General features: G+C 46.6%; 1 protein-coding gene across 1 annotated transcript in view; it reads right to left on the reverse strand.

Moving 5' to 3' along the window:
• The window catches only part of BRINP2 (BMP/retinoic acid inducible neural specific 2), a 418902-nt gene that overhangs the window by 68795 nt on the left and 323147 nt on the right, over positions 1-26960 (reverse strand). Inside the window, exon 5 of the mRNA XM_073643360.1 lies at positions 25014-25119. Coding sequence (XP_073499461.1) covers positions 25014-25119 — 106 coding nt within the window. The remainder of the gene's footprint in view (positions 1-25013; positions 25120-26960) is intronic.

Raw genomic sequence — 26960 nt, forward strand, 5'->3', positions numbered from 1 at the left:
CCATCTGTAAACTTTTAGAGTTGGCCTTAAAGGGAGTGTGTCAGCACAGAATGACTGTTCAAAGCAAGTACAGTCGCTTGGTGCACCCTTGGTGTGGCCAAACATTTAAGTGCACCTTCCCCCCTGCTTGTTTTCCCTCTGTCTCCACCCACCTCTTTTCTTTGATTGACAGCTCTGTGTTTATAGATCCAGAAAAGGGCAGAGATAGATGGAAAACAAGTAGGTGGGAAGATGCTCTTAAATGTTTGACCACACCAAAGGCGCACCTATTCTTGGCTTGAACAGTCATTCTGTGATGACAGACTACTTGTAAGGCCGTGTTCACACGTTCAGTATTTAATCAGTATTTTATTACAGTATTTGTAAGCCAAAACCAGGAATGGGTAAAAAAATCCAGAAGTGGTGACGTGTTTCTATTATACTTCTCCTCAAATTGTTTCAATCCTGGTTTTGGCTCACAAATACTGATGAAAAATACTGAACGTGTGAATGTATCTTAAGGGTGTTTTACCCCATCTAGTATTACAGTATAATTCATCAGTCCATGCTAAAAGGAGATTCCAGAATGGCCATGCACCCACAAGGCTTTTGATCATCACAAATCTTTATCGTATTGCAGTATATTTTCAACTTTGTATTAGTAGTTTACTCTTTGTTTGGAGCCGTAATTTGTTCACTATTGGTTGGCATGATTTGAGTGTATTTTTTGGAATATACAAGAGCTACAGGCTTATGCTGATGAGGGATTATCTTGAGCAGGCAGCAGGTGCTGTGTTATTGACTTTATTTATATTGTACTGTGTGACATCTTTGTTTGAGTTACTTTCTTCTCTGTATTGTCCATGTTGTAGTTCATGATGAAGATTATGGTTTTCGTGTATTCCATCAGTTTATTCTCCCACCATGTCTGAGTGCCGACGATTCTGCTGAAAGTTCAAATCCACAACAGTATTTTCTTTGTCACTGCACTTTTTATACTGTACCGTTGATACTGTGCCTTAGGCAGAATCAGAGTATAAGCTCTAGGTTTCAATACAAGTCCTGGTAGGTATCTGACTGATTGATTACTGTTAATTACTTGTGATATGTTTTTTACCATAGTATCAGGTTCTATTTGGACTATAAGTTCAAATCAACTTCTGCAAACAGAAAAAGACCCAGGTGCAGGAAGCTTGAGAGTCACATCTGTCTAATGAACCATTGGTTGCTGACTTCAGCTCTACAGCATGTCTCATAATAAGTGATGAGCGAGCACTAAAATGCTCGGGTACTCCTTGCTTAGGTCGAGCAAATTGAAATACTCTGGTGCTCGACCCGAGCAACGAGCCCAATGTAAGTCTATGGGAAACTCGAGCATTTTTCAGGCGGCTCCCACAGGCGGTCTGCAGAGGGCCTAAAAATTGCTCAAATCGATGGGAACAGTGCTCAAATGACATGGGAACAGCATGGGGAAGACCCCTGGAAGCATTTCTGACTCCCAGGTCACTGCTGTCAACAACGTTGTCAGAGGTACTACGCCACTTTTACGGACTCACAATAAAAAATACCAAAACGAAACCAAAATGGATTTTCCTGGGAAATATGTTAAGGATCATCCTTTCCATGACATGTACAATGCATATAAAGCAAAATAAATAACCCCCCAAAAAAATACTCCTCCACACCTTGAGCTATGTTCACACGTAGCGTTTTTGATGCTATTTTTGCACTTTTGCATTGCTTTAAAAAAAGACAAATGCATTCACTGGGAAATGTCATTTTAACATTCTACATCCTTATCTGGCCATGTGGTGTGTGACACATCATCAGACACATGCATACAGTGCTGAAAAGACATGAGAACAGCATGGGGAAGACCTCTGGAAGCATTTCTGACTCCCAGGTCACTGCCTAAAAGTGTGCCCATCATAAGTGATCCTTGGCACATGCGAAGATGCCTCCCGCCATTCACCTGTCGTTGCAGGCTTGCAACAATCACGCCCACGTCCTTGTCCCAATGCAGCGTTCAGTTGTCCCTACCCTATTCATTGGAATGCAAGCGCAAGTATGCAGCCAGCCACCCACCCACAGGCTGCAATACTATACTGCCAAATTTTTGACAGCTACTTGCACTTGAAATGTGGCCTTTTAGGCTCGTGGAGGCGGAAGCTCTTCATAACTTCATGCCGGCGGCAGCCGGGTGTCCATACTCGGTCCCCAGCCGCCACTGTTTCTCCCGATGTCGCCTCCGCCTTAAACAAGCACGGGTCCCACAATATTACCTGGGCCATCCCCAGAGCACTTACTGGGAAGGACCGCCTTACCACAAACACGTGGACAGGTGAATGTGGCCAGGGACGGTAAGGAGCCAGTCCACAACGTTTTTTGCTGAGAATTGTATTTAGCTCGGTGAAAGGACAGGCATAGAGGGAAACCCTATCTACCCTGCATGTCATTTCTCACAGGAAGTCCTGTAATGCAGCTTGTTGCAGAAGCAATGGCAGCCAATCCAACATCAACTCGCACTTGTCGGTGGTGCTTTGATACACACACATCTTTCTTTGCACATTTCATTTCTTGAATACAGAGTTGGACAATGGCCTGATCTGTAATGTGGTTTAACAAATAACATGCACAAGCATGGTGGATCCACATTAAAAAAGCAGCCATAGAGTGTCCGGGAACCTTCCGCCACACTTTTCATAGCCAGGGCTGCTTCTCGGCAGGGTTGGACGGGCCCACCAGAGAACCGGAAACTCCTCCGGCGCGCCCTGGCTTCTCCTTCAGGAGAGTTCATAGTGCCGAGGTGAGGCCATGATGATGATAGAGGCCACCATCTGCTTAGTTTTCTGTTACTTGGAATGCTAGTGCAAGTATGCAGCCAGCCACCCACCCACAGGACACAACACTAAACTGCCAGATTTCTGGGCAGCTGCTTACACTTGAAATATGGCCTTTTAAGCTCGTGGAGGCGGAAGCTTTTCACAACTTCATGCCTGCGGCGGCCGGGTGTCCATACTAGGTCCCCACTATTTCTCCCGGTATCGTCTCCGCCTTCCACAAGCACGGGTCCCACAATATTACCTGTGCCCTCCCCAGTGCACTTACTGGGAAGGACAGCCTAACAACAAACACGTGGACAGGTGAATGTGGCCAGGGACGGTACGGAGCCAGTCCACAACTTTTTTTGCTGAGAGTTTTATTTAGCTCGGTGAAAGGACTGGCATAGAGGGAAACCATATCTACTCCGGCTGTCATTTCTCCATCACCAGGTTCCGCCCATTGTCACACATGATCATGCCTGTTCAGCGGTGAGAGCAACAGATCAGGCTGCTGTGTTACAGCTTTCAACAACTCTGCAGCGCTGGGTGGTTTGTCAATTAAGCATTAAGCATGTTATCTTCAGCATAGCCTGCTGCCGCTTGGCCAAGGCAGTGCTGCAGTGCTGTCAGCTTGTGACTGATGTGGCTATTTTGGAGATGGAGGAGGAAGTGCATGAGCTGAACAATGTGATTACATTGTTGTTAAATTGGTGACGCTGTTTTCTATACTACAGAGAGATCCTATTGTTTTGGTTTTTTTACGTTATTTTTTAAGACACATGCATTCACCGGGAAATGTCATTTTAACATTTTACAACATTATCTGGCAATGTGGTGTGTGACACATCATCAGACACATCCTGTTTTCTTTATGATGGAGGTACTCTGAAAGTCATAAGGCCTATTTTTATAGGGACATCCAACGGCCCTTACTATTCTTAAAAGGCCAGCAGTCAGCCCTCGCTTTTGCTAGAGAGCCATCAGCCGGCTATTCTTTGTTGTTCCCATAATTAACAAGTGGGTCTCCTATACTGTTATTGCATATCCAGTGACTGCAAGGGCTGCCAAAAATTTGGACGCAACCCAATACCCCTTTGAAGAGACACAGAGGAAGGTCTCAGTAAAAAAAATGTTCCCAATATAAAGGAGAAAATATAGTGGTAATGCCCATGCTGTGACAGCAAGGGCTGCCAAAATTTGGGAAAAACCCCACTAAGAATTTAAAGACACACAGAGCAGGGCCACAGTAACAAGTACGACATGTTCACATTAGAAAGGAGAGGGTCTGCTATACAGTTATAGGGTATGCAGTGAGTCCAATGGCTGACCAATTTTAGGAAAAACCCCACTAAGAATTTAAAGACACACAGAGCACGGCCACAGTAACAAGTACGACATGTTCCCATTAGAAAGGAGAGGGTCTGCTATACAGTTATAGGGTATGCAGTGAGTCCAACGGCTGACCAATTTTAGGAAAAACCCCACTAAGAATTTAAAGACACACAGAGCAGGGCCACAGTAACAAGTATGACATGTTCCCATTAGAAAGGAGAGAGTCTGCTATACAGTTATAGGGTATGCAGTGAGTCCAACGGCTGACCAATTTTAGGAAAAACCCCACTAAGAATTTAAAGACACATAGAGCAGGGCCACAGTAACAAGTACGACATGTTCCCATTAGAAAGGAGAGAGTCTGCTATACAGTTATAGAGAATGCAGTGAGTCCAACGGCTGACCAATTTTAGGAAAAACCCCACTAAGAATTGAAAGACACATAGAGCAGGGCCACAGTAACAACAAATTCCCATTAGAAAGGAGAGAGTCTCCCATAGTGTTGGCCTACGCAGTGAATGCAAGGGCTGCTAAAAATTTGGAGGCACTTCAATACCCCTTGGAAGAGACGTGGAGGAGGGTATCATAAAAAAATGTTCCCATTAGAAAGGAGCGGGCCTCCTATACTTGTATTGCCCATGCACTAAGTGTATGGGCTAAAAAAATTTACCCCTGGGGGGTATACATGAACATAATGTATAAAAAAAAAATAATAATAATTTTACGGACATCATAAACACCCTTTAAAAAAATTATGTGGGTGTTGCATCACGGACCACGGTCACCCTGGTGATATGGTGGTGGAGGATGAGGAGAAGGAGGAGGACAAGAGCAAATAGCCAAAATCAGGAAGCGTATAACCATGTGTGGGTGTGAAAAGGTGCATGGGAATACACCTCCCAAGAAAGGACACTGGATTTGAGTTTATGTTATGCTGCTATCATTCGGTGGCGTTGAGAAGTCTGGCCCAATCCAGCCCATGTTCATTTTTATGAGTCAGCCAGTCAGCATTTTCAGTTGACAGGTGGATGCACTTATCAGTTATAATTCCACCAGCGGCACTAACAACCCGCTCTGATAAAACACTGGCGGCAGGGCAGGCCAGGACCTCCAAGGCATAGAGAGCCAGTTCATTCCACGTATCCAACTTGGATACCCAATAATTATAAGGCACAGAGGAATCACAGAGGACGTTGGTACTGTCGGCAAGGTACTCCCTCAGCATCTTCCCAAACTTTACACTCCTTGTGAGAGTACCACGCGCCTCAGGGCCTGTGTGATGGGAGGGTCTGAGAAAACTCTGCCAGAACTTTGACAGTGTACCCCTGCCTCTGCTGGATTGAAGTTGTGTTTCTCTCGCCTGTACTCCTTGGTTGTCCAACGAAGTGTGCCCTCTGCCGCCAGCATTTTCAGATGGGAATTTTTTTAATAGTTCCGCAACAAGGGCCTTCTGGTACAGCCCCATTTTTATAGACCTGTCTGCATCAGGAATAAGAGATATAACGTTCTCCTTGTAGCATAAGTCTAGAAGTGTCACCAACCAGTAATGACTGTTACCCAAAATTTTGAGAATGCGAGGGTCATGTGAAAGGCAGCGTAACATAAACTCAGCCATGCGTGCCAGACTACTAACAGGCAAGACTTCCGTGTCCTCACCAAGAGGATGACTGACAATGCTCTCCTCCTCCTCCTCCTCTCTGTCCTCTGGCCATCCACGCTGAACAGACGGTATGACAGCTGTGCAGGTAGTACCGTCTATAGTGCATGAAACTAGCTCCTGTCCTTCCTCCTCCTCCTCCTCTTCCTCATTGTCACCCAATCCACATTGGGATTTGATGAGGCTTGGCTGTGTGTAATCACTCTGTATGGTTCCTTGCTTCATCTCATCGTGCTCCGCCTGCAATGCATCCTCTTTGATTATGAGCAGAGAGCATTTCAGAAGACAGAGAAGCGGGATGGTGACGCTAATTATGGCGTCATCGCCCCTCACCATCTTGGTGGAGTCATCAAAGTTTTGGAGAATAGTACATATGTCTGACATCCATGTCCACTCCTGAGGTCTTATGTGTGGAGTCTGAACTGAATACCGATGGCCTTGTTGATGCTGGTACTCAACAACTTCCCTCTTCTGCTCACAAATCCTTCCCAACATCTACAGTGTAGAGTTCCAACGCGTGGGGACATCACACACCAGTTTGTGAGCCAGAAGCTGCAAACACTGCTGAAACACTGCAAGGGCGGCGGAAGCTGTAGCTGACTTTCTAAAATGGGCACACAGGCGGCGTACTTTAACAAGCAGATCCGGCAGCTCCGAGTAGGATTTGAGAAACCGCTGATCCACGAGGTAAGCACATGGGCCAGGCATGGTATGTGTGTGAGCTCGCCTTCCCTCAGACCCGCCTCCAGGTTCCGGCCATTGTCACACACGACCATGCCTGGCTGTAGGTTCAGCGGTGTGAGCCACAGACCTTTCTGCTCTTTCAGAGCTGTCCACAACTCTTCAGCATTGTGCGGTTTGTCACCTACACATATTAGCTTCAGCACAGCCTGTTGCCGCTTGGCCGAGGCAGTGTTGCAGTGCTTACAGCTTGTGACTGATAATGTCATTTCGGAGATGGAGACTGAAGAGGAGGAGGAGGCTGAGGAGGTGCAGGAGCTGTAGACCGTGGGGGCAACCCTGATTGATTAGGGCCCGCAATCCCTGACGTCGGGAGGACGTGTTCCGTCCGAAGGTCCGACTGGGTCCCGACTTCCACTATGTTAACCCAGTGTGCTGCCAGCGAGATGTACCATCCTTGCCCACAAGCACTTGTCCACGTGTCCGTGGTTAGGAGGACCTTACCGGTAACTGCGTTGTTGAGAGCACGGCTAATATTTTGGGACACGTGCTTGTGTAATGCGGGGATGGCATATCGGGAGAAATAGTGGCGGCTGGGGACCGAGTACCGGGGACGGCCGCCACCATCATGTTGCGGTATGCTTCCGTCTCCATGAGCCTAAAAGGCAACATTTTGAGCGCAAGCAGTCGTGAAATGTGAGTAGAATTTAGTAGTGTGGCCTGTGGGGCGTTGGCTGCATATTTGCGCTTGCGTTCCAAGGACTGGGGTAAGGACAACTGAACACTGCGCTGGGACAAGGACATGGACGTGCTTCCTGATGCTGCTATTTGAGACTGTGCAACGACAGGTGCAGGGCAGGAGGCATCTTCACATGGACAGGGGATTGGCTTGCATGCACAACAGCTGAAGAAGCAATGGTGCCACCCGAAGACACTGTTCCTGGACTCTGGGGTTTGGGCCACAAAGTTGAATGCTTTGCTGCCATGTGCGTGATCATGCTGGTGGTGGTCAGGCTGGTCGTTTTGCCACCAGCCTGCTGGCCTGGGAGGTGGTGCAAATGGCTGTTTTGGGGTTATCGGCAGAGTCTTTAAAAAACAACCAGACTCGGGAAGACTTAACAGTTGTACTGGCAACTTCCTTCGTGTTGGTGTTACGGGGAATGGTTGCCTGCCTTCTATCTGCGGCCACCACACTGCTTCTTCCTGCCTGTTGGGGTGCTCTACCTCCCTCCCCCTGTGTGCTGCTGTCCTCGCTCAGCATTTCCTCCTGCCAGGTTGAGTCAGTTACTTTATCATCCACCACCTCGTCTTCCACTTCCGCACCCTGGTCCTCCTCCTGACTTTCTGGCAATTGTGTCTCATCATCGTCCACCTCTTGTGACACTTTCCCACTATCGCCTTCATGTGACCGTGGCTGCTCAAATATTTGGGCATCGCTACACGTGATTTCCTCTTGCCCCACTTCAAGTGGACCGGGTGAGAGGCCCGAATCTATAAATGGAAAAGTGAACAGCTCTTCAGAGTGCCCAAGTGTGGGATCAGTTGTCTCTGGGTTCTCAGCATGGTGGGAAGAAGGAGGATCAGGGTGAGGAATATGCAGTCCAGACTCACGGTACTGAGACTTGACCATGTGGAAGACAGGGTGTTGGTGGTGGTGATGGCAAAGTGACTGGAAGCATTATCCGCTATCCAACCAACAACCTTTTGACATTGCTCTGGGTTCAATAGTGGTGTGCTGCGGTCCCCTAGAAATTGGGACAGGAAGGTCAGGCGAGAAGATGTGGGTGTTTGTTGTGGCACAATTTCGGCTTGCCCACGGCCTTGTCCTCGGCCTCTGCATGCACCATTACCATCACGTCCAGTTCCCCGTCCCTTGCCACGTGCCTTGCCCATTTTAAATTGAGGACAGAATCTTCCACGCTCACTACAAATGACTGAGTTTGGAGCGAACTTATATGTGATCCGTGTGACGGAGAAAACAGAGTTTTGAATACCTAGCCTGTAGGTAAGTAGTTTGAACAGCAAACTGCTGTGAATTGCTTCACTGACACACTAAAGGAAATTTTTAATGGAGGCTAGAAATGGCAGTATTTTCTGACAACGCATATGTGATCTGTGCGACAGAGAAAACGGAGTTTTAAATACATGGCCTGTAGGTAAGTAGTTTGAACAGCAAACTGATGTGAATTGCTTCACTGACACACTAAAGGAAATTTTTAATGGAGGCCAGAAATGGCAGTATTTTCTCACAACGTATATGTGATCCGTGTGATGGAGAAAACAGAGTTTTAAATACCTGGCCTGTATGTAAGTAGTTTGAACAGCAAACTGCTATGAATTGCTTCACTGACACACTGAATGAAATTTTAATGGAGGCCAGAAATGGCAGTATTTTCTGACAACGTATATGTGATCCAAGTGACGGAGAAAACAGAGTTTTGAATACCTGGCCTGTAGGTAAGTAGTTTGAACAGCAAACTGCTGTGAATTGCTTCACTGACACACTAAAGGAAATTTTTAGTGGAGGCCAGAAATGGCAGTATTTTCTGACAACGTATATGTGATCCAAGTGACGGAGAAAACACAGTTTTAAATAGCTGGATTTCTAGCGCTGCAATATGGAAAGGGCCTGGCTGTATTCTGAAGTTCCTACAAGCAAATGGCGCAGAAAAACTGTGCTCTCTGGATTGCTTTTTAAGCAAATAATGAGGATTAAGATCCAAAGAAAAGTATTCCTGGCCCCTGAGACCTGGGCCTTTGAATAGAAATATCTAACAGCAGCAGAAGGCAGAATTGGAATGGAGCCTCTTGTACTATATGCACTGCAGTCTGTTATATACACTGCCTGCCTGCCTATATTCACTGCCTGCCTGATATCTCTGCATATAGATTAGTTAGACCTCAAAAGGACTGTTTGTTAATATGGATATGTGTAATGTACTGTTTTTCTCCCTACACTACCTAATACACAAGCAAATCTCTCCCTGACACCGCAGCACCTCTCCCTACACAAGCAAATGGCGCAGAAAACGGTGTTCTCTGGATTGCTTTTTAAGCAAATAATGAGGATTAAGATCCAAAGAAAAGTATTCCTGGCCCCTAAGACCTGGACCTTTGTATAGAAATATCTAATAGCAGCTGAAGGCAGAATTGGAATAGAGCCTCTTGTGCTATATGCACTGAAGTCTGCTATATACACCCTGCCTGCCTGATATCTCTGCAGATGGATTAGTTAGTCCTCAAAAGGACTGTTTGTTAAGATGGGTATGTGTAATCTATGGTTTTTCTCCCTACACTACCTAATACACAAGCAAATCTCTCCCTGACGCCGCAGCACCTCTCCCTACACTGTTTGACTTTGGAGTGACTGTGACGAGCATGGCGGCGCCAGGTCTGATATAGACCTGATGACGCTGTGCGGCCAGCCAATCACTGTAATGCCCACAACCAACATGGCTATGGCATTACAGTGCATGGCAGGCAATCCCTGCATGTTCATTGGCTCTCTAAAGAGCGCCAAACATGCAGGGAGGGGACCCGAGTTCCTGCCCGAGCAACCCGGAAATACTCAGCGAGCGCCGAGCATCTCGAGCAGCGAGATGCTCGGGCGAGCACCGAGCAGTAGTGAGCATGCTCGCTCATCACTACTCATAATCATTTCATTTATGGTAGTATTAACCTACAAAGTGGGTTCTTAAAGGGATTGTCCAATATTTTTTCAACCACTTCTTAAATGCTTGAGTCCTTTCATCTATGGTAGTATTATCCTTCAAAGTGGGTCCTTAAAGTGATTGTCCACAACTATTTCTTAAATTCCCGAGTCCTCAAAGTAAAGTAAGATAAGTTTCTGCTCATCTCCCCAGTGCCATTCCAGCGATGTCGGCGACAGGTCTTTCGATGCTTATGTGACATTTTTATGTCAAGTGAGTGCAGGAGTCAATCAGCAGATGCTGATCGACTACTGCGCTTACTATTTCGACTGAGATGTCCGCTCCGACTGAATATTGATGAACAGTAGCCGATCATATCCGCTGAGTGTCTGCGGAGGTCACATGACATAATAGTCCAATAGAAAGAAAAAAAAAGAAAAAATAATGGCACTCCAATAAAATATGTTATCCTATTCACTTTTGATAGTGCTCAGCAAGGAATATACAGAAAGTTCAATAGTATTGAAGAAGAAAAAAAATTGCAGCATTCACCCATACAATAAAGAAGACTTTGTTTCCAGATAGATAAAAAATTACAGTGTGCTAGTGAATGGCATACTCCTATGTAATAACAGCAGCCATTTCACGCCAAGTAGGTGTTTCTTCCATGTCCCTTGTTCCTGGTCAATACTATTCCTTCCTGCTTAGGAAGGAATAGTATTGTACAAGAATTTCTTTTCTTCTGCAATACTATTTCACATGACATATTGTCATAAGAGTAACGGGAGACCTGATGCCGACATCTTTTTAACACTGCCGCTGTCAAGCAAGGTGTGGGAAAGACTTAGTGCAACACAAAGGTAAGAGGGAAAGGGAGCCCAGACTCTAGTAAAAGGGGGAAGTGAAGACCTCCTAGGCTGGTCTAGTGTCACCCTGTCTCCCCTAACGACCCTATATTGGCTCTTCACAAAACACTGCACATGTACCTCGCCCTGACTTTCCCGGGCGTATGGCTAAGGCTAGAGAAGAGAAAAGATGAACACTAGTCGATCCCCACTGAACACTAAAGACAACAAGGGAGGACAAACAGGGGGAAATAGCTTAGCTTTAGACGACTCCAGACACATGTCCTCAAGCTCCAGAGAGGAAGAAGTACTGCTCTTGCTAAAGCCTTCACAAGGAGTAATTAATATCGCCGGTACCTCCCTCTGGAACACAGCAGGTATTTATACACCCAGGCCAAGGTGTTAATTAGCCAGAGAAAGGTAGCAGCTGTGTCCTAGAGACAGCCTCTAAGAAGGTGTCTGCAATGCCAAATGTAGAGATCTCCTGCAACCAACTGCAGGGCGACTGTCTGTCACTTCTGACACATCCGTGACAGCCCCTGCATAAAGAATAAACTTTTTTTATTTTACTATGTGGACACATGTAATTAGAAAGGACTTGTCGAAGTAGCAACCAACCCTTTTAAATGGTTGCTCCAGGAACAATGTATATCAGCTCTACACAGGATTGGTGATAAATGTCTGATCACTGGGGGTCTAACTAATGGGAGCCCCACTGATGGCAAGAACAGAGGATCCAAAGATCCTTTTGTGAAAGAACCATTACTGAGCATGGGCAACCACTGCCCCATTCACTGCTACCTATCAATAGACGCTATAGACAGTTTATAGTGCAGTGATCACACATGCTCAGTAACATTTCCTTGTCTCAGTGGATTTTGGGAATCCCATTCTCATCACTATCTTGTTCATAGGTGATACATGTTTATGTGATAACCCTTTTTAAAAGTTGCGGAGGTACTTTGGGTAACAAGACTTGTTTTACTTGTATGATTTTATGCTGTCACTTAGCTTTTTTTCTTATGGCCGTATTAGGCCAATTTTCTAGCAGGGAAAGCTTTGCAAAATGTAAAGTCCTAGTGGTATGAAAAAATACCCCGTTCTGACTGTCGGGATGATTACAAAAGCTGGACTTTTATTCCCTTGTGGTACTAAATTTTCATTTATCTGCACCTGAATTTTATTAGGAAACTCCTGATATAGCTCAATGTCATCTCTCATAAAACATCATCTTCCCCAGCACCTTCTTATGTTCATAGAATCTCATTACATAGGATTCTGTTGAGCAGTTTCCATTTTTTATGATGCTCTCTAGTCTAGCAGTAATTATGCCGTCGTTGGATATCCTGGTATCGATTTCAGCCGGGATTTTATAATGGAACCTGTGTATACGATCATGGCTGGCTGTGACCTGTGGCATCATTTATGACAAATCTGAGTTCTACCAACATGAAGTTTACTGTTCCAGGATTTGCTTTCCTGTGGTCTTCAGAGGGTCTGCATAGATCCTTTATATACTATCAAGTACCATAAAGCTGTGCGAAAATAAGAATGCAATAAAGTGAGAAGCGAAATAAACAAATACCTTTATAATGGTAATTATAGGATGATGCATTTATAATGTAAACTCCATTAGTGTCAACTGCACTTCATATAATGAGCAGAAAATTGGATGTTCAATAAGCCATAGGATAAAAGCAGACATTACATTAAATGAACAGCAATAAGGAGCTACTGAAGAACTAGTACACACTAATAACTTGTAACTATAGAGGCTGCATCTTGTGTGTGTACATGACTTAATGGTGACTTAACAGGGTAATATATGCATAGAGCATTATATACCGCTCTGGCAAAAATTAAGAGACCACTGCAAAATTTTCATTTTCTCAGATTTTTCTCTTGATAGGTATATTTTTGAGTAAAATGTACATTGTTGTTTTATTCTATAAACTACTGCCAATATGTCTCCGAAATTCAAAGCTAAAAATGTTGCATTTATTTGCAGCAAATGAGAAATCATCAAAATAATAAAAAAGAAACAGTGCTTTTGACGCGCCCAGGGGATGGGGACGACTCGGCGCCCGGGCCTTGTTGTTGGTTTTGGGGATGCCGCGGTGGCCGGCTCCCGGGCCCGTATCCTGGGGTCACTCTAAAAAAGGAAGGGGGAAATTATATAGGATAGGGAAAGTTCGTGATGCCACCTGTGGTGTCTGGTGAGGATCACCAGCGCTGCAACAGTCCTCTGAGGCCGGTGTTCAGGCAGCTTAGTTGGTGCGGCTCCCCACAGGTGGAGCGGGGCTTCAGGGCAGCGTAAGTGAGGGGATGCAGGACAGAGGGGACCCAGCTGGGTCAGAGCAAGAATAGGCACACACACGACAGTTCACTTCAGTACCTTTATTGGTGGTGTTTCTGGCACGGTCCAGGGTACTTCAGGGTGAAGGGTGCATATCAGGACTCTCCCCAGTGAGCGGATGTGGGGCCTCCTGTTTCTTGCCTTTCTTTGATAAGTTTTTGACCTGCCTGGAGCTAGGCCTAACTTGGTCTCTGTCTTGCACCTGCTGAACTGGTGGTAGGGCCTTCTGTTGGAGATCACACTCCCTGGTCTCCTGGGCCTCCGTTACTCCTGACCCTGGTATAACAGTCAGCTTTTTGGTGTTCCTGGGACATATAGTTCGCCAGGCGTTCCGGTTATTCCTGCTGGGGATATAGGTCCCCCTGCAGGCGTGGACCTGGTGTCCGGTAAATGGTTTTGGGGTGAGTTGGTTAAGCTCCTCTGCCCCCTATGTTGCTCTCTTTCCACTCGCCTTCGGCCACGCTCGGGGCCCTCACTAGGCTTCACACTGCAGCAAGCACACTGTGCTTCGCCGCTCTTTTGGCGTCGGCACACCCTAGGCTCAATAATCTGAGCTCACTGAGTCTGAACTGACCTGACAACCTCTCTGGCTGCAGCAGACTGACTTCACACAGACTTCACTCTCTGTGGACTCCAGACTTCAAACTGAGCTGCCTGGCTCCACCTTCCCTTTTTATATCCCTATCCGGGCTCCCTCTGCTGGTCTGAGGTGGAAGGTGGAGGTGTGTGAATGCTATGAGGGCCTCTTGTGGAGGAATCCGTCCATGCACCCCTCTGGGATCTGTGGCACCAATGCGAAGCAGGACGCCACACTTTCAGACCTCAAATAATGCAAAGAAAACAAGTTCTTATTCATTTAGAAACAACAATACTCATGTTTTAACTCAGGAAGAGTTCAGAAATCAATATTTGGTGGAATAACCATGATTTTTAATCCCAGCTTTCATGCGTCTTGGCATGCTTTCCCCCAGTCTTTCACACTGCTTTTGGGTGACCTTATGTCACTCCTGGCACAAAAATGTAAGCAGTTCTTCTTTGTTTGATGGCTTGTGACTATCCATCTTCCTCTTGATTACATTCCAGAGGTTTTCAATGGGGTTCAGGTCTGGAGATTGGGCTCGCCATGACAGGGTCTTGATGTGCTGCTCCTTCATCCACACATTGATTGACCTAGCTGTTTGGCATGGGGCATTATCCTGCTGAAAAAAACAGTCCTCAGAGTTGGGGAACATTGCCTGAGCAGAAGTAAGTAAGAGTTTTTCAAGGATAACCTTGTATGCGGCTTGATACATACGTCCTTCGCAAAGATTAACCTGCCCAATTCCAGCCTTGCTGAAGCATCCCAAGATCATCACCGATCCTCCACCAAATTTCATAGTGGGTGCAAGACACTGTGGCTTGTATGCCTCTCCAGGTCTCCGTCTAACCATTAGACGACAAGGTGTTGGGCAAAGCTGAAAATTAGACTCATAAGAAAAGATTACCTTACTCCTCTATGGTCCAATCCTCATGGTCTTGGCAAACTTCAGCCTGGCTCTCCTTTGCTTCTCATTGATGAAAGGCTTTTTTCTAGCTTTACATGACTTTAGGTCTCTTGGAGCCTGTTACCAACTGTTCTTGCCATGCACTTCACCCCAGCTGCCATTTGCCATTCCTTTTGTAGGTCACTTGATGTGATCTTGCGGTTGCTGAGTGACATTCGAATTAGATGACGGTCATCCCGGTCAGTGGAGAGTCGCTTTCGCCCTCTGCCGGTCTGTAGCTTTGTTGTCCCCAATGTCTGCTGCTTGACCTTGTTGTCATGGACTGCCGTCTTCAAAATTTTAAGGATGGAGGCGACATGACGCTCACTGTATCCCTCTGCTAGTAAAGCCAGAATTGAGCCCTTCTTTTCCTCACTCAAGACTTTTCAACTCCTTTGGCACGGTTAAAAGTTATTTTTTCATTCAAATTACTTTTGGGCTATTCCTAGCACTTGTTTTGCCATCCTGCTTGTCCTATTGCAAGAGGATTGTGAAGACCACAGCAGTGTTTTTTATACTTTCCCTCGTTACATAAGATTTGTTTCAGGTGATCACCTAATCAGAAGCACATTAAGTAGAATGAGGTGGACGGTGGTTGGAATTCAACTGACACTGGAATGGAATGGCTGTCAGACATGTAGAGATGGGGATTGTTAGAAAACTGTGCAGTGGTCTCTTGATTTTTGCCAGAGCTGTATATATATATATATATATATATATATATAGTAGCACACTATATACTGTATATGGATTTATATATATCAAGAAGAAAAAGTCGTGGACTTCAGGAAATTAAAAGGATCAATTAACATGTTAATGACCTGCAAATGATGAATAAGTGGAAAGAAAGTGTTCAATACAGCTCAAATTTTTTAATTTTTCAATAACCAGTATGAGCACCATGCTCAGAAATTCATGAATTGACACACCTTGGCTGCTATCAAAGAGGTAGCACATTTAGGTCTTCAGGCTGCTCACGGTAGCACAAGCAACATGCAGCCTTGCGTTGTCGTATTGAAAAAGGGCTCTTGGGAAAATGGCCGCACCATTGGTTCACGATTGATCCATTCTGTACTGCAGTAATATTGCATGTCACATACCAAGCCTAAAGTGTCAAACATTGTCTATGTAAACCATCAAAGGGCATTTTATGATTTTGGGCTTCGAGCCGGACATTCAACTACAGCTGTCTATTGACCACACAACGATGCTCTCAAAGGCTATAATGGTGCAGAGCAAGGAGGCTGGAACTGAGGTCTATACTCTTTAGCAATGAGTACCGCTTTTGTCTTGGATGCAATGATAGCTGGAGATTGGTCTGGAGACCCTGTGCGTAACGCCATAAAGAAGCCTTCACGAGGTATGTATGGTAGACATTCCCCCCTTGTCTTCATTCCAGGTACACTAACAGCTTGGTGTTACATTAATTTGGTTGTGGAACCAGTGGTATGGCAATTTCTTCAAAATGTCATAAAAGCCAATTTTCAACACAACAACACCGGGTGGCATGTTGCTGGTGCTACTGTGAGCAGCCTTTATGGCCTAAATGTGCTACCATGGCTGCAGCATCTCTGGAATTGTCTCACAACCCATTAGGTACATCATTAGTTGGAAATTGCAAAAGGAGCTGCCAGCAGCGGATCTTGACAATTATCCAAGTCTATTCAGTGCAGCAGAACATTCCTCAGACAACCATTAATAACCTTACTGTTAGCAGCAAAGACTGTAAGCGTCGGGATTTCTGCACGTGACACTCATGTTCGATACTGATTAAATCTAGATGCTTTGAAAATGTTGTTTCCGGTTTTTCATAATTTGCGGATCATTTGCACGGTTATCCTTCCTTTGATTTCCATAATTTCACAATTCCTCCTTGGCGTTGCAATTGCAATGTTGAGGAGTGTATGTATATTTATTAAAAAAAAAATATATATATATATATATATATACAATGCTCAAAAAAAAATAAAGGGAACACTTAAACAACAGAATATAACTCCAAGTAAATCAAACTTCTGTGAAATCAAACTGTCCACTTAGGAAGCAACACTGATTGACAATCAATTTCACATGCTGTTGTGCAAATGGAATAGAAAATAGATGGAAATTATTGGCAATTATCAAGACACCCTCAATAACGGAGTGGTTCTGCAGGTGGGGACCACAGACCACATCTCAGTACCAATGCTTTCTGGCTGATGTTTTGGTCACTTTTGAATGTTGGTTGTGGTTTCACACTCGTGGTAGCATGAGACGGACTCTACAACCCACAGAAGTTGCTCAGGTAGTGCAGCTCATCCAGGATGGCACATCAATGCGAGCTGTGGCAAAAAAGTTTGCTGTGTCTGTCAGCGTAGTGTCGAGAGGCTGGAGGCACTACCAGGAGACAGGCCAGTACAACAGGAGACGTGGAGGTGGCCGTAGGAGGGCAACAACCCAGCAGCAGGACTGCTACCTCCGCCTTTGTGCAAGGAGGAACAGGAGGAGCACTGCCAGAACCCTGCAAAATGACCTCCAGCAGGCCACACATGTGCATGTGGGGGCCCGATGTCCACAGATGGGGGATGTGCTCACAGCCCAACACCGTGCAGGACGCTTTGCATTTGCCACGGAACACCAGGATTGGCAAAGTCGCCACTGGCGCCCTGTGCTCTTCACAGTTGAAAGCAGTTTCACACTGAGCACATGTGACAGACGTGACAGAGTCTGGAGACGCCGTGGAGAGCGACCTGCTGCCTGCAACATCTTTCAGCATGACCGGTTTGGGACATCATATCTTGCTCCATCCACCAACGTCACGTTGCACCACAGACTGTTCAGGAGTTGGCGGATGCTTTAGTCCAGGTCTGGGAGGAGATCCCACAGGAGACCATCCGCAACCTCATCAGGAGCATGCCCAGGCACTGTAGGGAGGTCATACAGGCACGTGGAGGCCACACACAATACTGAGCCTCATTCTGACTTGTTTTAAGGACATTATATCAAAGTTGGATCAGCCTGTAGTGTGTTTTTCCACTTTAATTTTGGGGGTGACTCCAAATTCAGGCCTCCATTGATTAATACATTTGATTTCCATTGATGATTTTTGTGTGATTTTGTTGTCAGCACATTCAACTTTGTACAGAACAAAGTATTCAATGAGAATATTTCATTCATTCAGATCTAGGATGTGTTATTTGAGTGTTCCCTTTATTTTTTGAGCAGTGTGTATGTATATATATATATATGTATATATATATATATATATATATATATATATATATATATATATATATATATATCTGTCTCTGTGGTTGAGCTTAACTCGCCAGGACTATGGAAACACCAAGTAGGTTGGTCTATTCTATGTATGTAACTCTTATAGAAATGAATGGGAGTTGCAAACACAGCATAGTACAGTGAGTTATACCGTATCAAATTTTTTGTCATTTTTGGACCATGTACATTTTTACTATCAGTGTGGCATGTGTTTTTCTTGTTTAAAGGAAGAAAATCCAAAGTAAAAAATGGACAGCAGTCGGGTGACACGTAGCTTTCAAGCGTTATGCGTTTTGTGTATTTTTTGTGGGTATACTTATTTGAATGGGTGATTTTAATCTGCAAACTGGATAAAAAAACAGATATCTTCTTTTTTTTGCAGACATTTGGTCCACAAAGAAAATTGAACAAGTAAATAAACCTAAAGACTATACTTAGTACATGTTGCATCCATGAAAAACACGTATAGAATTTGTGCGAGAAACATACATGTCTGAGTCTCACTGATCTCACATTCAGATCTGTGACTTTCATGGATGTGTGTATAGATCCATGAAGCTCTATGATAACATGTGCCAACTGATTAAAAAATTGGGTAGCACTCAGACATTTCCCATGAATGTATGAATGTAGCCTTAAAGCTCATCCAGGCGTCCATTTTTCATCCATGTCTGGATTTTTTCTGTAGACAAAGTGGTCAGAGCAAAATCAGGGAGACATGTCCAATATTGATCCGATTAGCAATGCAAGTGTATGGGTTTGTGAAAAAAATCTGACAGCAGTTGAATGACATTCAAGTGCTGTCCATTTTTCAAAAGCTGCTAGATTGGGAAAAGGCAGAGAATTTTTTTTTTCTCATACTAGAAAAACTGATGAAACTTGGACTAAGCTCGGATGAAACATAGATATCACTCTGATGAAAATATGATGAAACTTTGAATGAAACAACTTATGAAACTCCATATGTGAAGAAAATGGACATCTAAATGAGTCCATAGAAGGAATAAAACTGCAGCTGAGCATCTATAATATAACTGGGGATGCGTGTCTCTGTCCGAAGCCTCGATAGACTGAGCATGCGTGACACGCAGTCTGGCTCCAGAGAGAAGCACGCATCCAGCCGTTACAGGTAAGAGGAGGTGTATGGCATCAGAGATCAAGGTATGCGTAGACACTGAACGCACACTGCTATCTCCGGCGCCATACTTACATACTTACCTGACCGGGAAGAGCGTTGCCACGGCGCCTCTCTTCAGCGGAGACCGGGGGCATCGGACCGGCGCGTGCGCATAGCGCTATCCGGCGCCATTTTACTGAAGACACATTTACAGTGTGTCTTCAGCAAAACGGCGCCGGACACCGCGGTGCTCTGGCGCCGGACAGCATGGTGCTCTGTCACCGCACTCCTCCCCCGGCCTCCGGCAGAACAGGAAGCAAAAGCGCTGGAGTACAGAGAAGAAAGGTGAGTATAACTATTTATTTTTTGGGGGATGTGTGTATAGTGGAGGGGGGGTGAGGGGTGCCACGCATACAGGGATTAGGGGAGCCATGCATACCAGAATAGGGATGAGGGGAGCCATGCATACCAGGATTGGGGATGAGGGGTGCCACGCATACCAGGATTGGGGATGAGGGGTGCCACGCATACCAGGATTGGGGATGAGGGGTGCCACGCATATCAGGATTGGGGATGTGGGGTGCCACGCATACCAAAATAGGGATGAGGGGTGACACGCATACCGGGATTGGGGATGAGGGGTGACACGCATACCGGGATTGGGGATGAGGGGTGCCATGCATACCGGGATTGGGGATGAGGGGTGCCACGCATACCGGGATAGGGGATGAGGGGTGCCACGCATACCAGGATTGGGGATGAGGGGTGCCACGCATACCGGGATTGGGGATGAGGGGTGCCACGCATACCGGGATTGGGGATGAGGGGTGACACACATACCAGGATTGGGGATGAGGGGTGACACGCATACCAGGATTGGGGATGAGGGGTGCCACGCATACCAGGATTGTGGATGAGGGGTGACACGCATACCAGGATTGGGGATGAGGGGTGATACGCATACCAAGATTGGGGATGAGGGGTGATGCGCATACCAGGATTGGGGATGTGGGGTGCCACGCAGAATGGCATTGGGGATGAGGGGAGCCACGCATACCGGGATTGGGGATGAGGGGTGCTACGCATACCAGGATTGGGGATGAAAGGTGCCACGCATACCAGAATAGGGATAAGGGGTGCCACGCATACCGGGATTGGGGATGAGGGGTGCCACGCATACCAGGATTGGGGATGAGGGGTGCCACGCATACCAGGATTGGGGATGAGGGGTGCCACGCATATCAGGATTGGGGATGTGGGGTGCCACGCATACCAAAATAGGGATGAGGGGTGACACGCATACCGGGATTGGGGATGAGGGGTGACACGCATACCGGGATTGGGGATGAGGGGTGCCATGCATATGGGGATTGGGGATGAGGGGTGCCACGCATACCGGGATAGGGGATGAGGGGTGCCACGCATACCAGGATTGGGGATGAGGGGTGCCACGCATACCGGGATTGGGGATGAGGGGTGCCACGCATACCAGGATTGGGGATGAGGGGTGCCACGCATATCAGGATTGGGGATGTGGGGTGCCACGCATACCAAAATAGGGATGAGGGGTGACACGCATACCGGGATTGGGGATGAGGGGTGACACGCATACCGGGATTGGGGATGAGGGGTGCCATGCATACCGGGATTGGGGATGAGGGGTGCCACGCATACCGGGATAGGGGATGAGGGGTGCCACGCATACCAGGATTGGGGATGAGGGGTGCCACGCATACCGGGATTGGGGATGAGGGGTGCCACGCATACCGGGATTGGGGATGAGGGGTGACACACATACCAGGATTGGGGATGAGGGGTGACACGCATACCAGGATTGGGGATGAGGGGTGCCACGCATACCAGGATTGTGGATGAGGGGTGACACGCATACCAGGATTGGGGATGAGGGGTGATACGCATACCAAGATTGGGGATGAGGGGTGATGCGCATACCAGGATTGGGGATGTGGGGTGCCACGCAGAATGGCATTGGGGATGAGGGGAGCCACGCATACCGGGATTGGGGATGAGGGGTGCTACGCATACCAGGATTGGGGATGAAAGGTGCCACGCATACCAGAATAGGGATAAGGGGTGCCACGCATACCGGGATTGGGGATGAGGGGTGCCACGCATACCAGGATTGGGGATGAGGGGTGCCACGCATACCAGGATTGGGGATGAGGGGTGCCACGCATATCAGGATTGGGGATGTGGGGTGCCACGCATACCAAAATAGGGATGAGGGGTGACACGCATACCGGGATTGGGGATGAGGGGTGACACGCATACCGGGATTGGGGATGAGGGGTGCCATGCATATGGGGATTGGGGATGAGGGGTGCCACGCATACCGGGATAGGGGATGAGGGGTGCCACGCATACCAGGATTGGGGATGAGGGGTGCCACGCATACCGGGATTGGGGATGAGGGGTGCCACGCATACCGGGATTGGGGATGAGGGGTGACACACATACCAGGATTGGGGATGAGGGGTGACACGCATACCAGGATTGGGGATGAGGGGTGCCACGCATACCAGGATTGTGGATGAGGGGTGACACGCATACCAGGATTGGGGATGAGGGGTGATACGCATACCAAGATTGGGGATGAGGGGTGATGCGCATACCAGGATTGGGGATGTGGGGTGCCACGCAGAATGGCATTGGGGATGAGGGGAGCCACGCATACCGGGATTGGGGATGAGGGGTGCTACGCATACCAGGATTGGGGATGAAAGGTGCCACGCATACCAGAATAGGGATGAGGGGTGCCACGCATACCGGGATTGGGGATGAGGGATGCCATGCTTACCAGGATTGGGGATGAGGGGTGCCACGCATACAAGAATAGGGATGAGGGGTGCCACGCATACCAGAATAGGGATGAGGGGTGCCATGCATACCGGGATTGGGGATGAGGGGTGCCACGCATACCAGGATTGGGGATGAGGGGTGCCACGCATACCAGGATTGGGGATGAAAGGTGCCACGCATAGCAGAATAGGGATGAGGGGTGCCACGCATACCGGGAATGGGGATGAGGGGTGCCACCCATACCGGGATTGGGGATGAGGGGTGCCACGCATAATGGGATTGGGGATGAGGGGAGACACGCATACCGGGATTGGGGATGAGGGGTGCCACGCATACCAGAATAGGGATGAGGGGTGCCACGCATACCAGGATTGGGGATGAGGGGTGCCATGCATACCAGGATTGGGGATGAGGGGTGACACACATACCAGGATTGGGGATGAGGGGTGCCACGCATAATGGCATTAGGGATGAGGGGAGCCACGCATACCGGGATTGGGGATGAGGGGTGCCACGCATACCAGGATTGGGGATGAAAGGTGCCATGCATACCAGAATAGGGATGAGGGGTGCCACGCATACTGGGATTGGGGATAAGGGGTGCCACGCATACCGGGATAGGGGATGAGGGGTGCCACGCATACCAGGATTGGGGATGAGGGGTGCCACGCATACCGGGATTGGGGATGAGGGGTGCCACGCATAATGGGATTGGGGATGAGGGGAGCCACGCATACCGGGATTGGGGATGAGGGGTGCCACGCATACCAGAATAGGGATGAGGGGTGCCACGCATACCAGGATTGGGGATGAGGGGTGCCACGCATACCAGGATTGGGGATGAGGGGTGACACACATACCAGGATTGGGGAAGAGGGGTGCCACGCATAATGGCATTGGGGATGAGGGGAGCCACGCATACCGGGATTGGGGATGACGGGTGCCACGCATACCAGGATTGGGGATGAAAAGTGCCATGCATACCAGAATAGGGATGAGGGGTGCCACGCATACCGGGATTGGGGATGAGGGGTGCCATGCATACCACGATTGAGGATGAGGGGTGCCACGCATACCAGAATAGGGATGAGGGGTGCCACGCATACCAGAATAGGGATGAGGGGTGCCACGCATTCCAGAATAGGGATGAGGGGTACCACGCATACCGGGATTGGGGATGAGGGGTGCCACGCATACCAGGATTGGGGATGAAGGGTGCCACACATACCAGGATTGGGGATGAAAGGTGCCACGCATACCAGAATAGGGATGAGGGGTGCCACACATGCCGGGATTGGGGATGAGGGGTGCCACACATACCGGGATTGGGGATGAGGGGTGCCACGCATACCAGAATAGTGATGAGGGGTGCCACACATACCGGGATTGGGGATGAGGGGAGCCAAGCACACCAGGATTGGGGATGAGGGGAGCCACGCATACCGGGATTGGGGATGAGGGGTGCCATGCATACCGGAATTGGGGATGAGGGGTGCCACGCATACCGGGATAGGATGGTGGGGGTAGCACAAAAACCAGGAGGGGGGCAGCACATACCAACATGGGAGACCATATACCAATAAAAATGCTCACCACCCGGGTGTAGAACGGGTTCAATAGCTAGTTTTATATAACAACCAATAGTACATTACATGAATACTGATGAGCTGCAATACTAGACACTGGAAAAAGTAAAAAAAAAAACTTTAAGTTGTGACATCTAAATACTGTTAAAAGTAATATTATGTGATTATTATTATTATTATTATTATTATTATTATTAATGGCCTTCAGCATGATCTCAAACCATGGTGACTTGATGGATGAACGCTCTGTAGGAAGATCGGTCTTGTGCAGCCTAGATAGATCCATCAGGGTCTTCTCCGCCATTATCTTCATGGTATGAAGCTATCGGGTTGCTGCTCTTCCTCTTCGACTTGCTCCTTCTATTTTTCTGACAATGATGTCCTTCTCCAGTGATCGCTCTCTTCATATGATGTGATCAAAGTAGGAAAGTCGTAGCTTGGTGGTCCTTGCTTTGAGTGACATATCTGGCTTGATTTGTTCCAAAATTGATTTGTTTGTTCTTCTTGCCATCCATGGTTTTGATAACAGCCTTCTCCAGCACCACATTTCGGAGGCGTTGACTCTTCTTCTGTCTTGTTTCTTTATCGTCCAGGTTTCGCATCCATATATGTGATATATACAGCATAAGAGCCGCACACATCTGAGTCGTGAGGTCGGAGTCGGTGTCCATTTTGGTGGAGTCAGAATCGGTATAAAATGGACTGACTCCAACTCCTAAAATGTATAATAGTTGAGATGAATCTGTGCTGCACTTTATGTACATGCTTAGTAATGAGGCAGTGCTGTGGAGTCCGAGTCAGAGTTGTGGAGTCGGGGTCGGTATAAAATTTTGAAGGAGTCTGTGTCGGTATAAAATGGATTGACTCTGACTCCTAAAATGTATAATAAATTGGTACAGTAATACAATGCAGGATGTGCTGTAAATGTTTTCATAAGAATTTGGGAAAGTTATGAAATGTCCAATAAATGTCTGTTGAGACAATCTGTGCTGCAATTTATGCACACGCTCAGTAGTGAGGCCGTGCTGTGGAGTCTGAGTCAAAGTTGGCGTTGGAGTCAGGGAAATTGAGGAGTCAGAGTCGGAAGTATGGCTTACCGACTCTACAGCCCTGTGCACAACGCAGTCTATGCCTCATCTGCTGCACCACCTGCTTGAATCGCTGGATTTTTTTTAAATACATTTGGTCAGTTTGCAATCAACAAAATGGTAAATCAACTGAATTCCGAGCGGCCGTCTGTAATTAAATGTAAATTTAGTGGTTTTATAAAGATTCGCATAAGTGTTTTTCTTTCTCGTATCTTCCAATCTCTTCTCATTCCCCGGTGACAGCTGTTATCAGTTAAATAACACGGATAATTCAAAAGCCAATATAATGTTATTCTTACCAAGAAGCTGCACTTTGCTCTCAGGACCCATCACTAAAACGGAACTGACAGAGTCCAGGTTGTCGTAGTTACTGCAGCCGAGGGGACCGGTTCTCGTCTCGGTTACCTATATAAATGGACACAGCGTTACAAGCTGACAATTATAAAATTCAATTATTTTTTTGCCATTAAGGACATCAATGATTTGCTTTATCATCCAAATCCCTAACTATTTCACTTGTCTTGTGCCGGTGGCTGACATTGCTTTGACCTAAACACAAATTATGTATGCTTTTCCCAATAGATAAATCAAAGCTGTGGAAAATAAATGACTAATTTCCTATTCATTTTCAGATTGTTGTGCAATGATGCCTTTTAATGGACTAGCTAGAATTTTTTTTCCACATATTAAGATGTGCTGAATTTCTCCGTATCTGCATACGGTGCACTCAGCGCTCTGGATAGTAATGATTACTAATGTAACAAATAACAGTAAACAATGCCAAGTGATACAAAAGGTGACACAAGTTCCTCTGGGTCACAACGGTGAAGAATTATAGGAATTCAATGCTGCTTGACTAAACCTTCACTGCATGACTGTTCCTTCCCGTCAATCACATTGTAACATTATCAAAAATGGATTTTACTTTCTGATTACTAACCTACCGAAAAGTCAGAGGAAAAACATGTTTTTTATCTTAAGTCATACAAGGTAAATGCATTTCACAATACTACAAAGTTACAACAGTCCAATGTTTGTTCATAACTTGGGGAATGTAATCTGAGTTTTAATCTGTTAGTATTACTTTCCCAAAAGAAAATTCAGCAGGAAAAAGAGGTATAAAGAATTGCTGGTTCTGCTGTATGACCTTGACCTAAATGGTCCAACTCAATCATCATTTCCATTCATTCTCAGCATTCCTTTCGCCAATGCACAAACAATAGCTACTAACAGTCAATTAGATAGATAATTGGTTTTCATATAAATTAAAAACCATTGCAACTATGTAGTCATTGCTCGTTTTTTGGTGTCTCCGGATACAAGAACAACTGACATCATTGAAGGGGTTATCCAGAACATCGGAGGTTTTTTGGCTATGGGGTTAAAACTTACCAGCAGGTAGTTGCTAACATCCTGCCTGTTCTGCCCTGCGACGATCTGTGCTGTCTCAGAGCGGTCATGGACTGCTCTTGGTGGTGATGATTCTGCTTCTGGTAACATTGTGTTGAAAGAGCAGCTTCTTCTCTTCCGCTCTACTCTGTCCATGGGGCATCACAGCCGATATCATGCTGATTGACAACCAGCTGCCCACGACCTAACTGCAGAGAGCTGGCTCTCAATCAGCATGATGTCGGCAGTGACATCCCGTTAACAGAGCAGACTGGAAGAGTAAGAGCTGCTCTGTTGACGTGAAATCGAACGAAGCCAGAGAATCATAGCATGAGCTGGAACAAATCAGCTCAGGGCAGAACAAGCAGGTAAACAGCAACTACCTGCCAGTAAGTTATTAACCCCAAAGCCCAAAAAAAAACCAAAGTCCTGAATAACCCTTTTAAAGGGAACTTGTCATGAAAAAAACGCTATTAACCTGCTGATATGGGGTTAATCTGCAGGTTAATAGCATTCTAAAGCTGCCTGATGCCCTCAATGAGAGTCCCGCTGCCAGGAGGAAATCAAACTGCCTCAAACTTGCTGTCACAGGGGTGGGCCAGGACGGCTTTATTTACTATACACTAAGCAGTGACTGAAGCTGTACCGGCCCACCCCTATGACTGAAAGCCTTAGGCTGCCGGGAGGAAAAAAGTTAATTTTCTGCTGGCAGCGGGACTCTCATTGAGGATGCTGGACAGCTTCAGAACACTATTAAGATGCAGTTTAACCCCATATCTGCAGGTTAATAGTGTTTTTTTTATATTACAAGTTCCCTTTATATAGCAATTCCTGACACTATACTCAATATATATTGT

The sequence above is a fragment of the Phyllobates terribilis genome, unplaced genomic scaffold (genome assembly GCF_046119375.1).
Source record: "Phyllobates terribilis strain yellow unplaced genomic scaffold, ASM4611937v1 Scaffold_8__6_contigs__length_399053987, whole genome shotgun sequence".
In the NCBI taxonomy this organism is placed as follows: Eukaryota; Metazoa; Chordata; class Amphibia; order Anura; family Dendrobatidae; genus Phyllobates; species Phyllobates terribilis.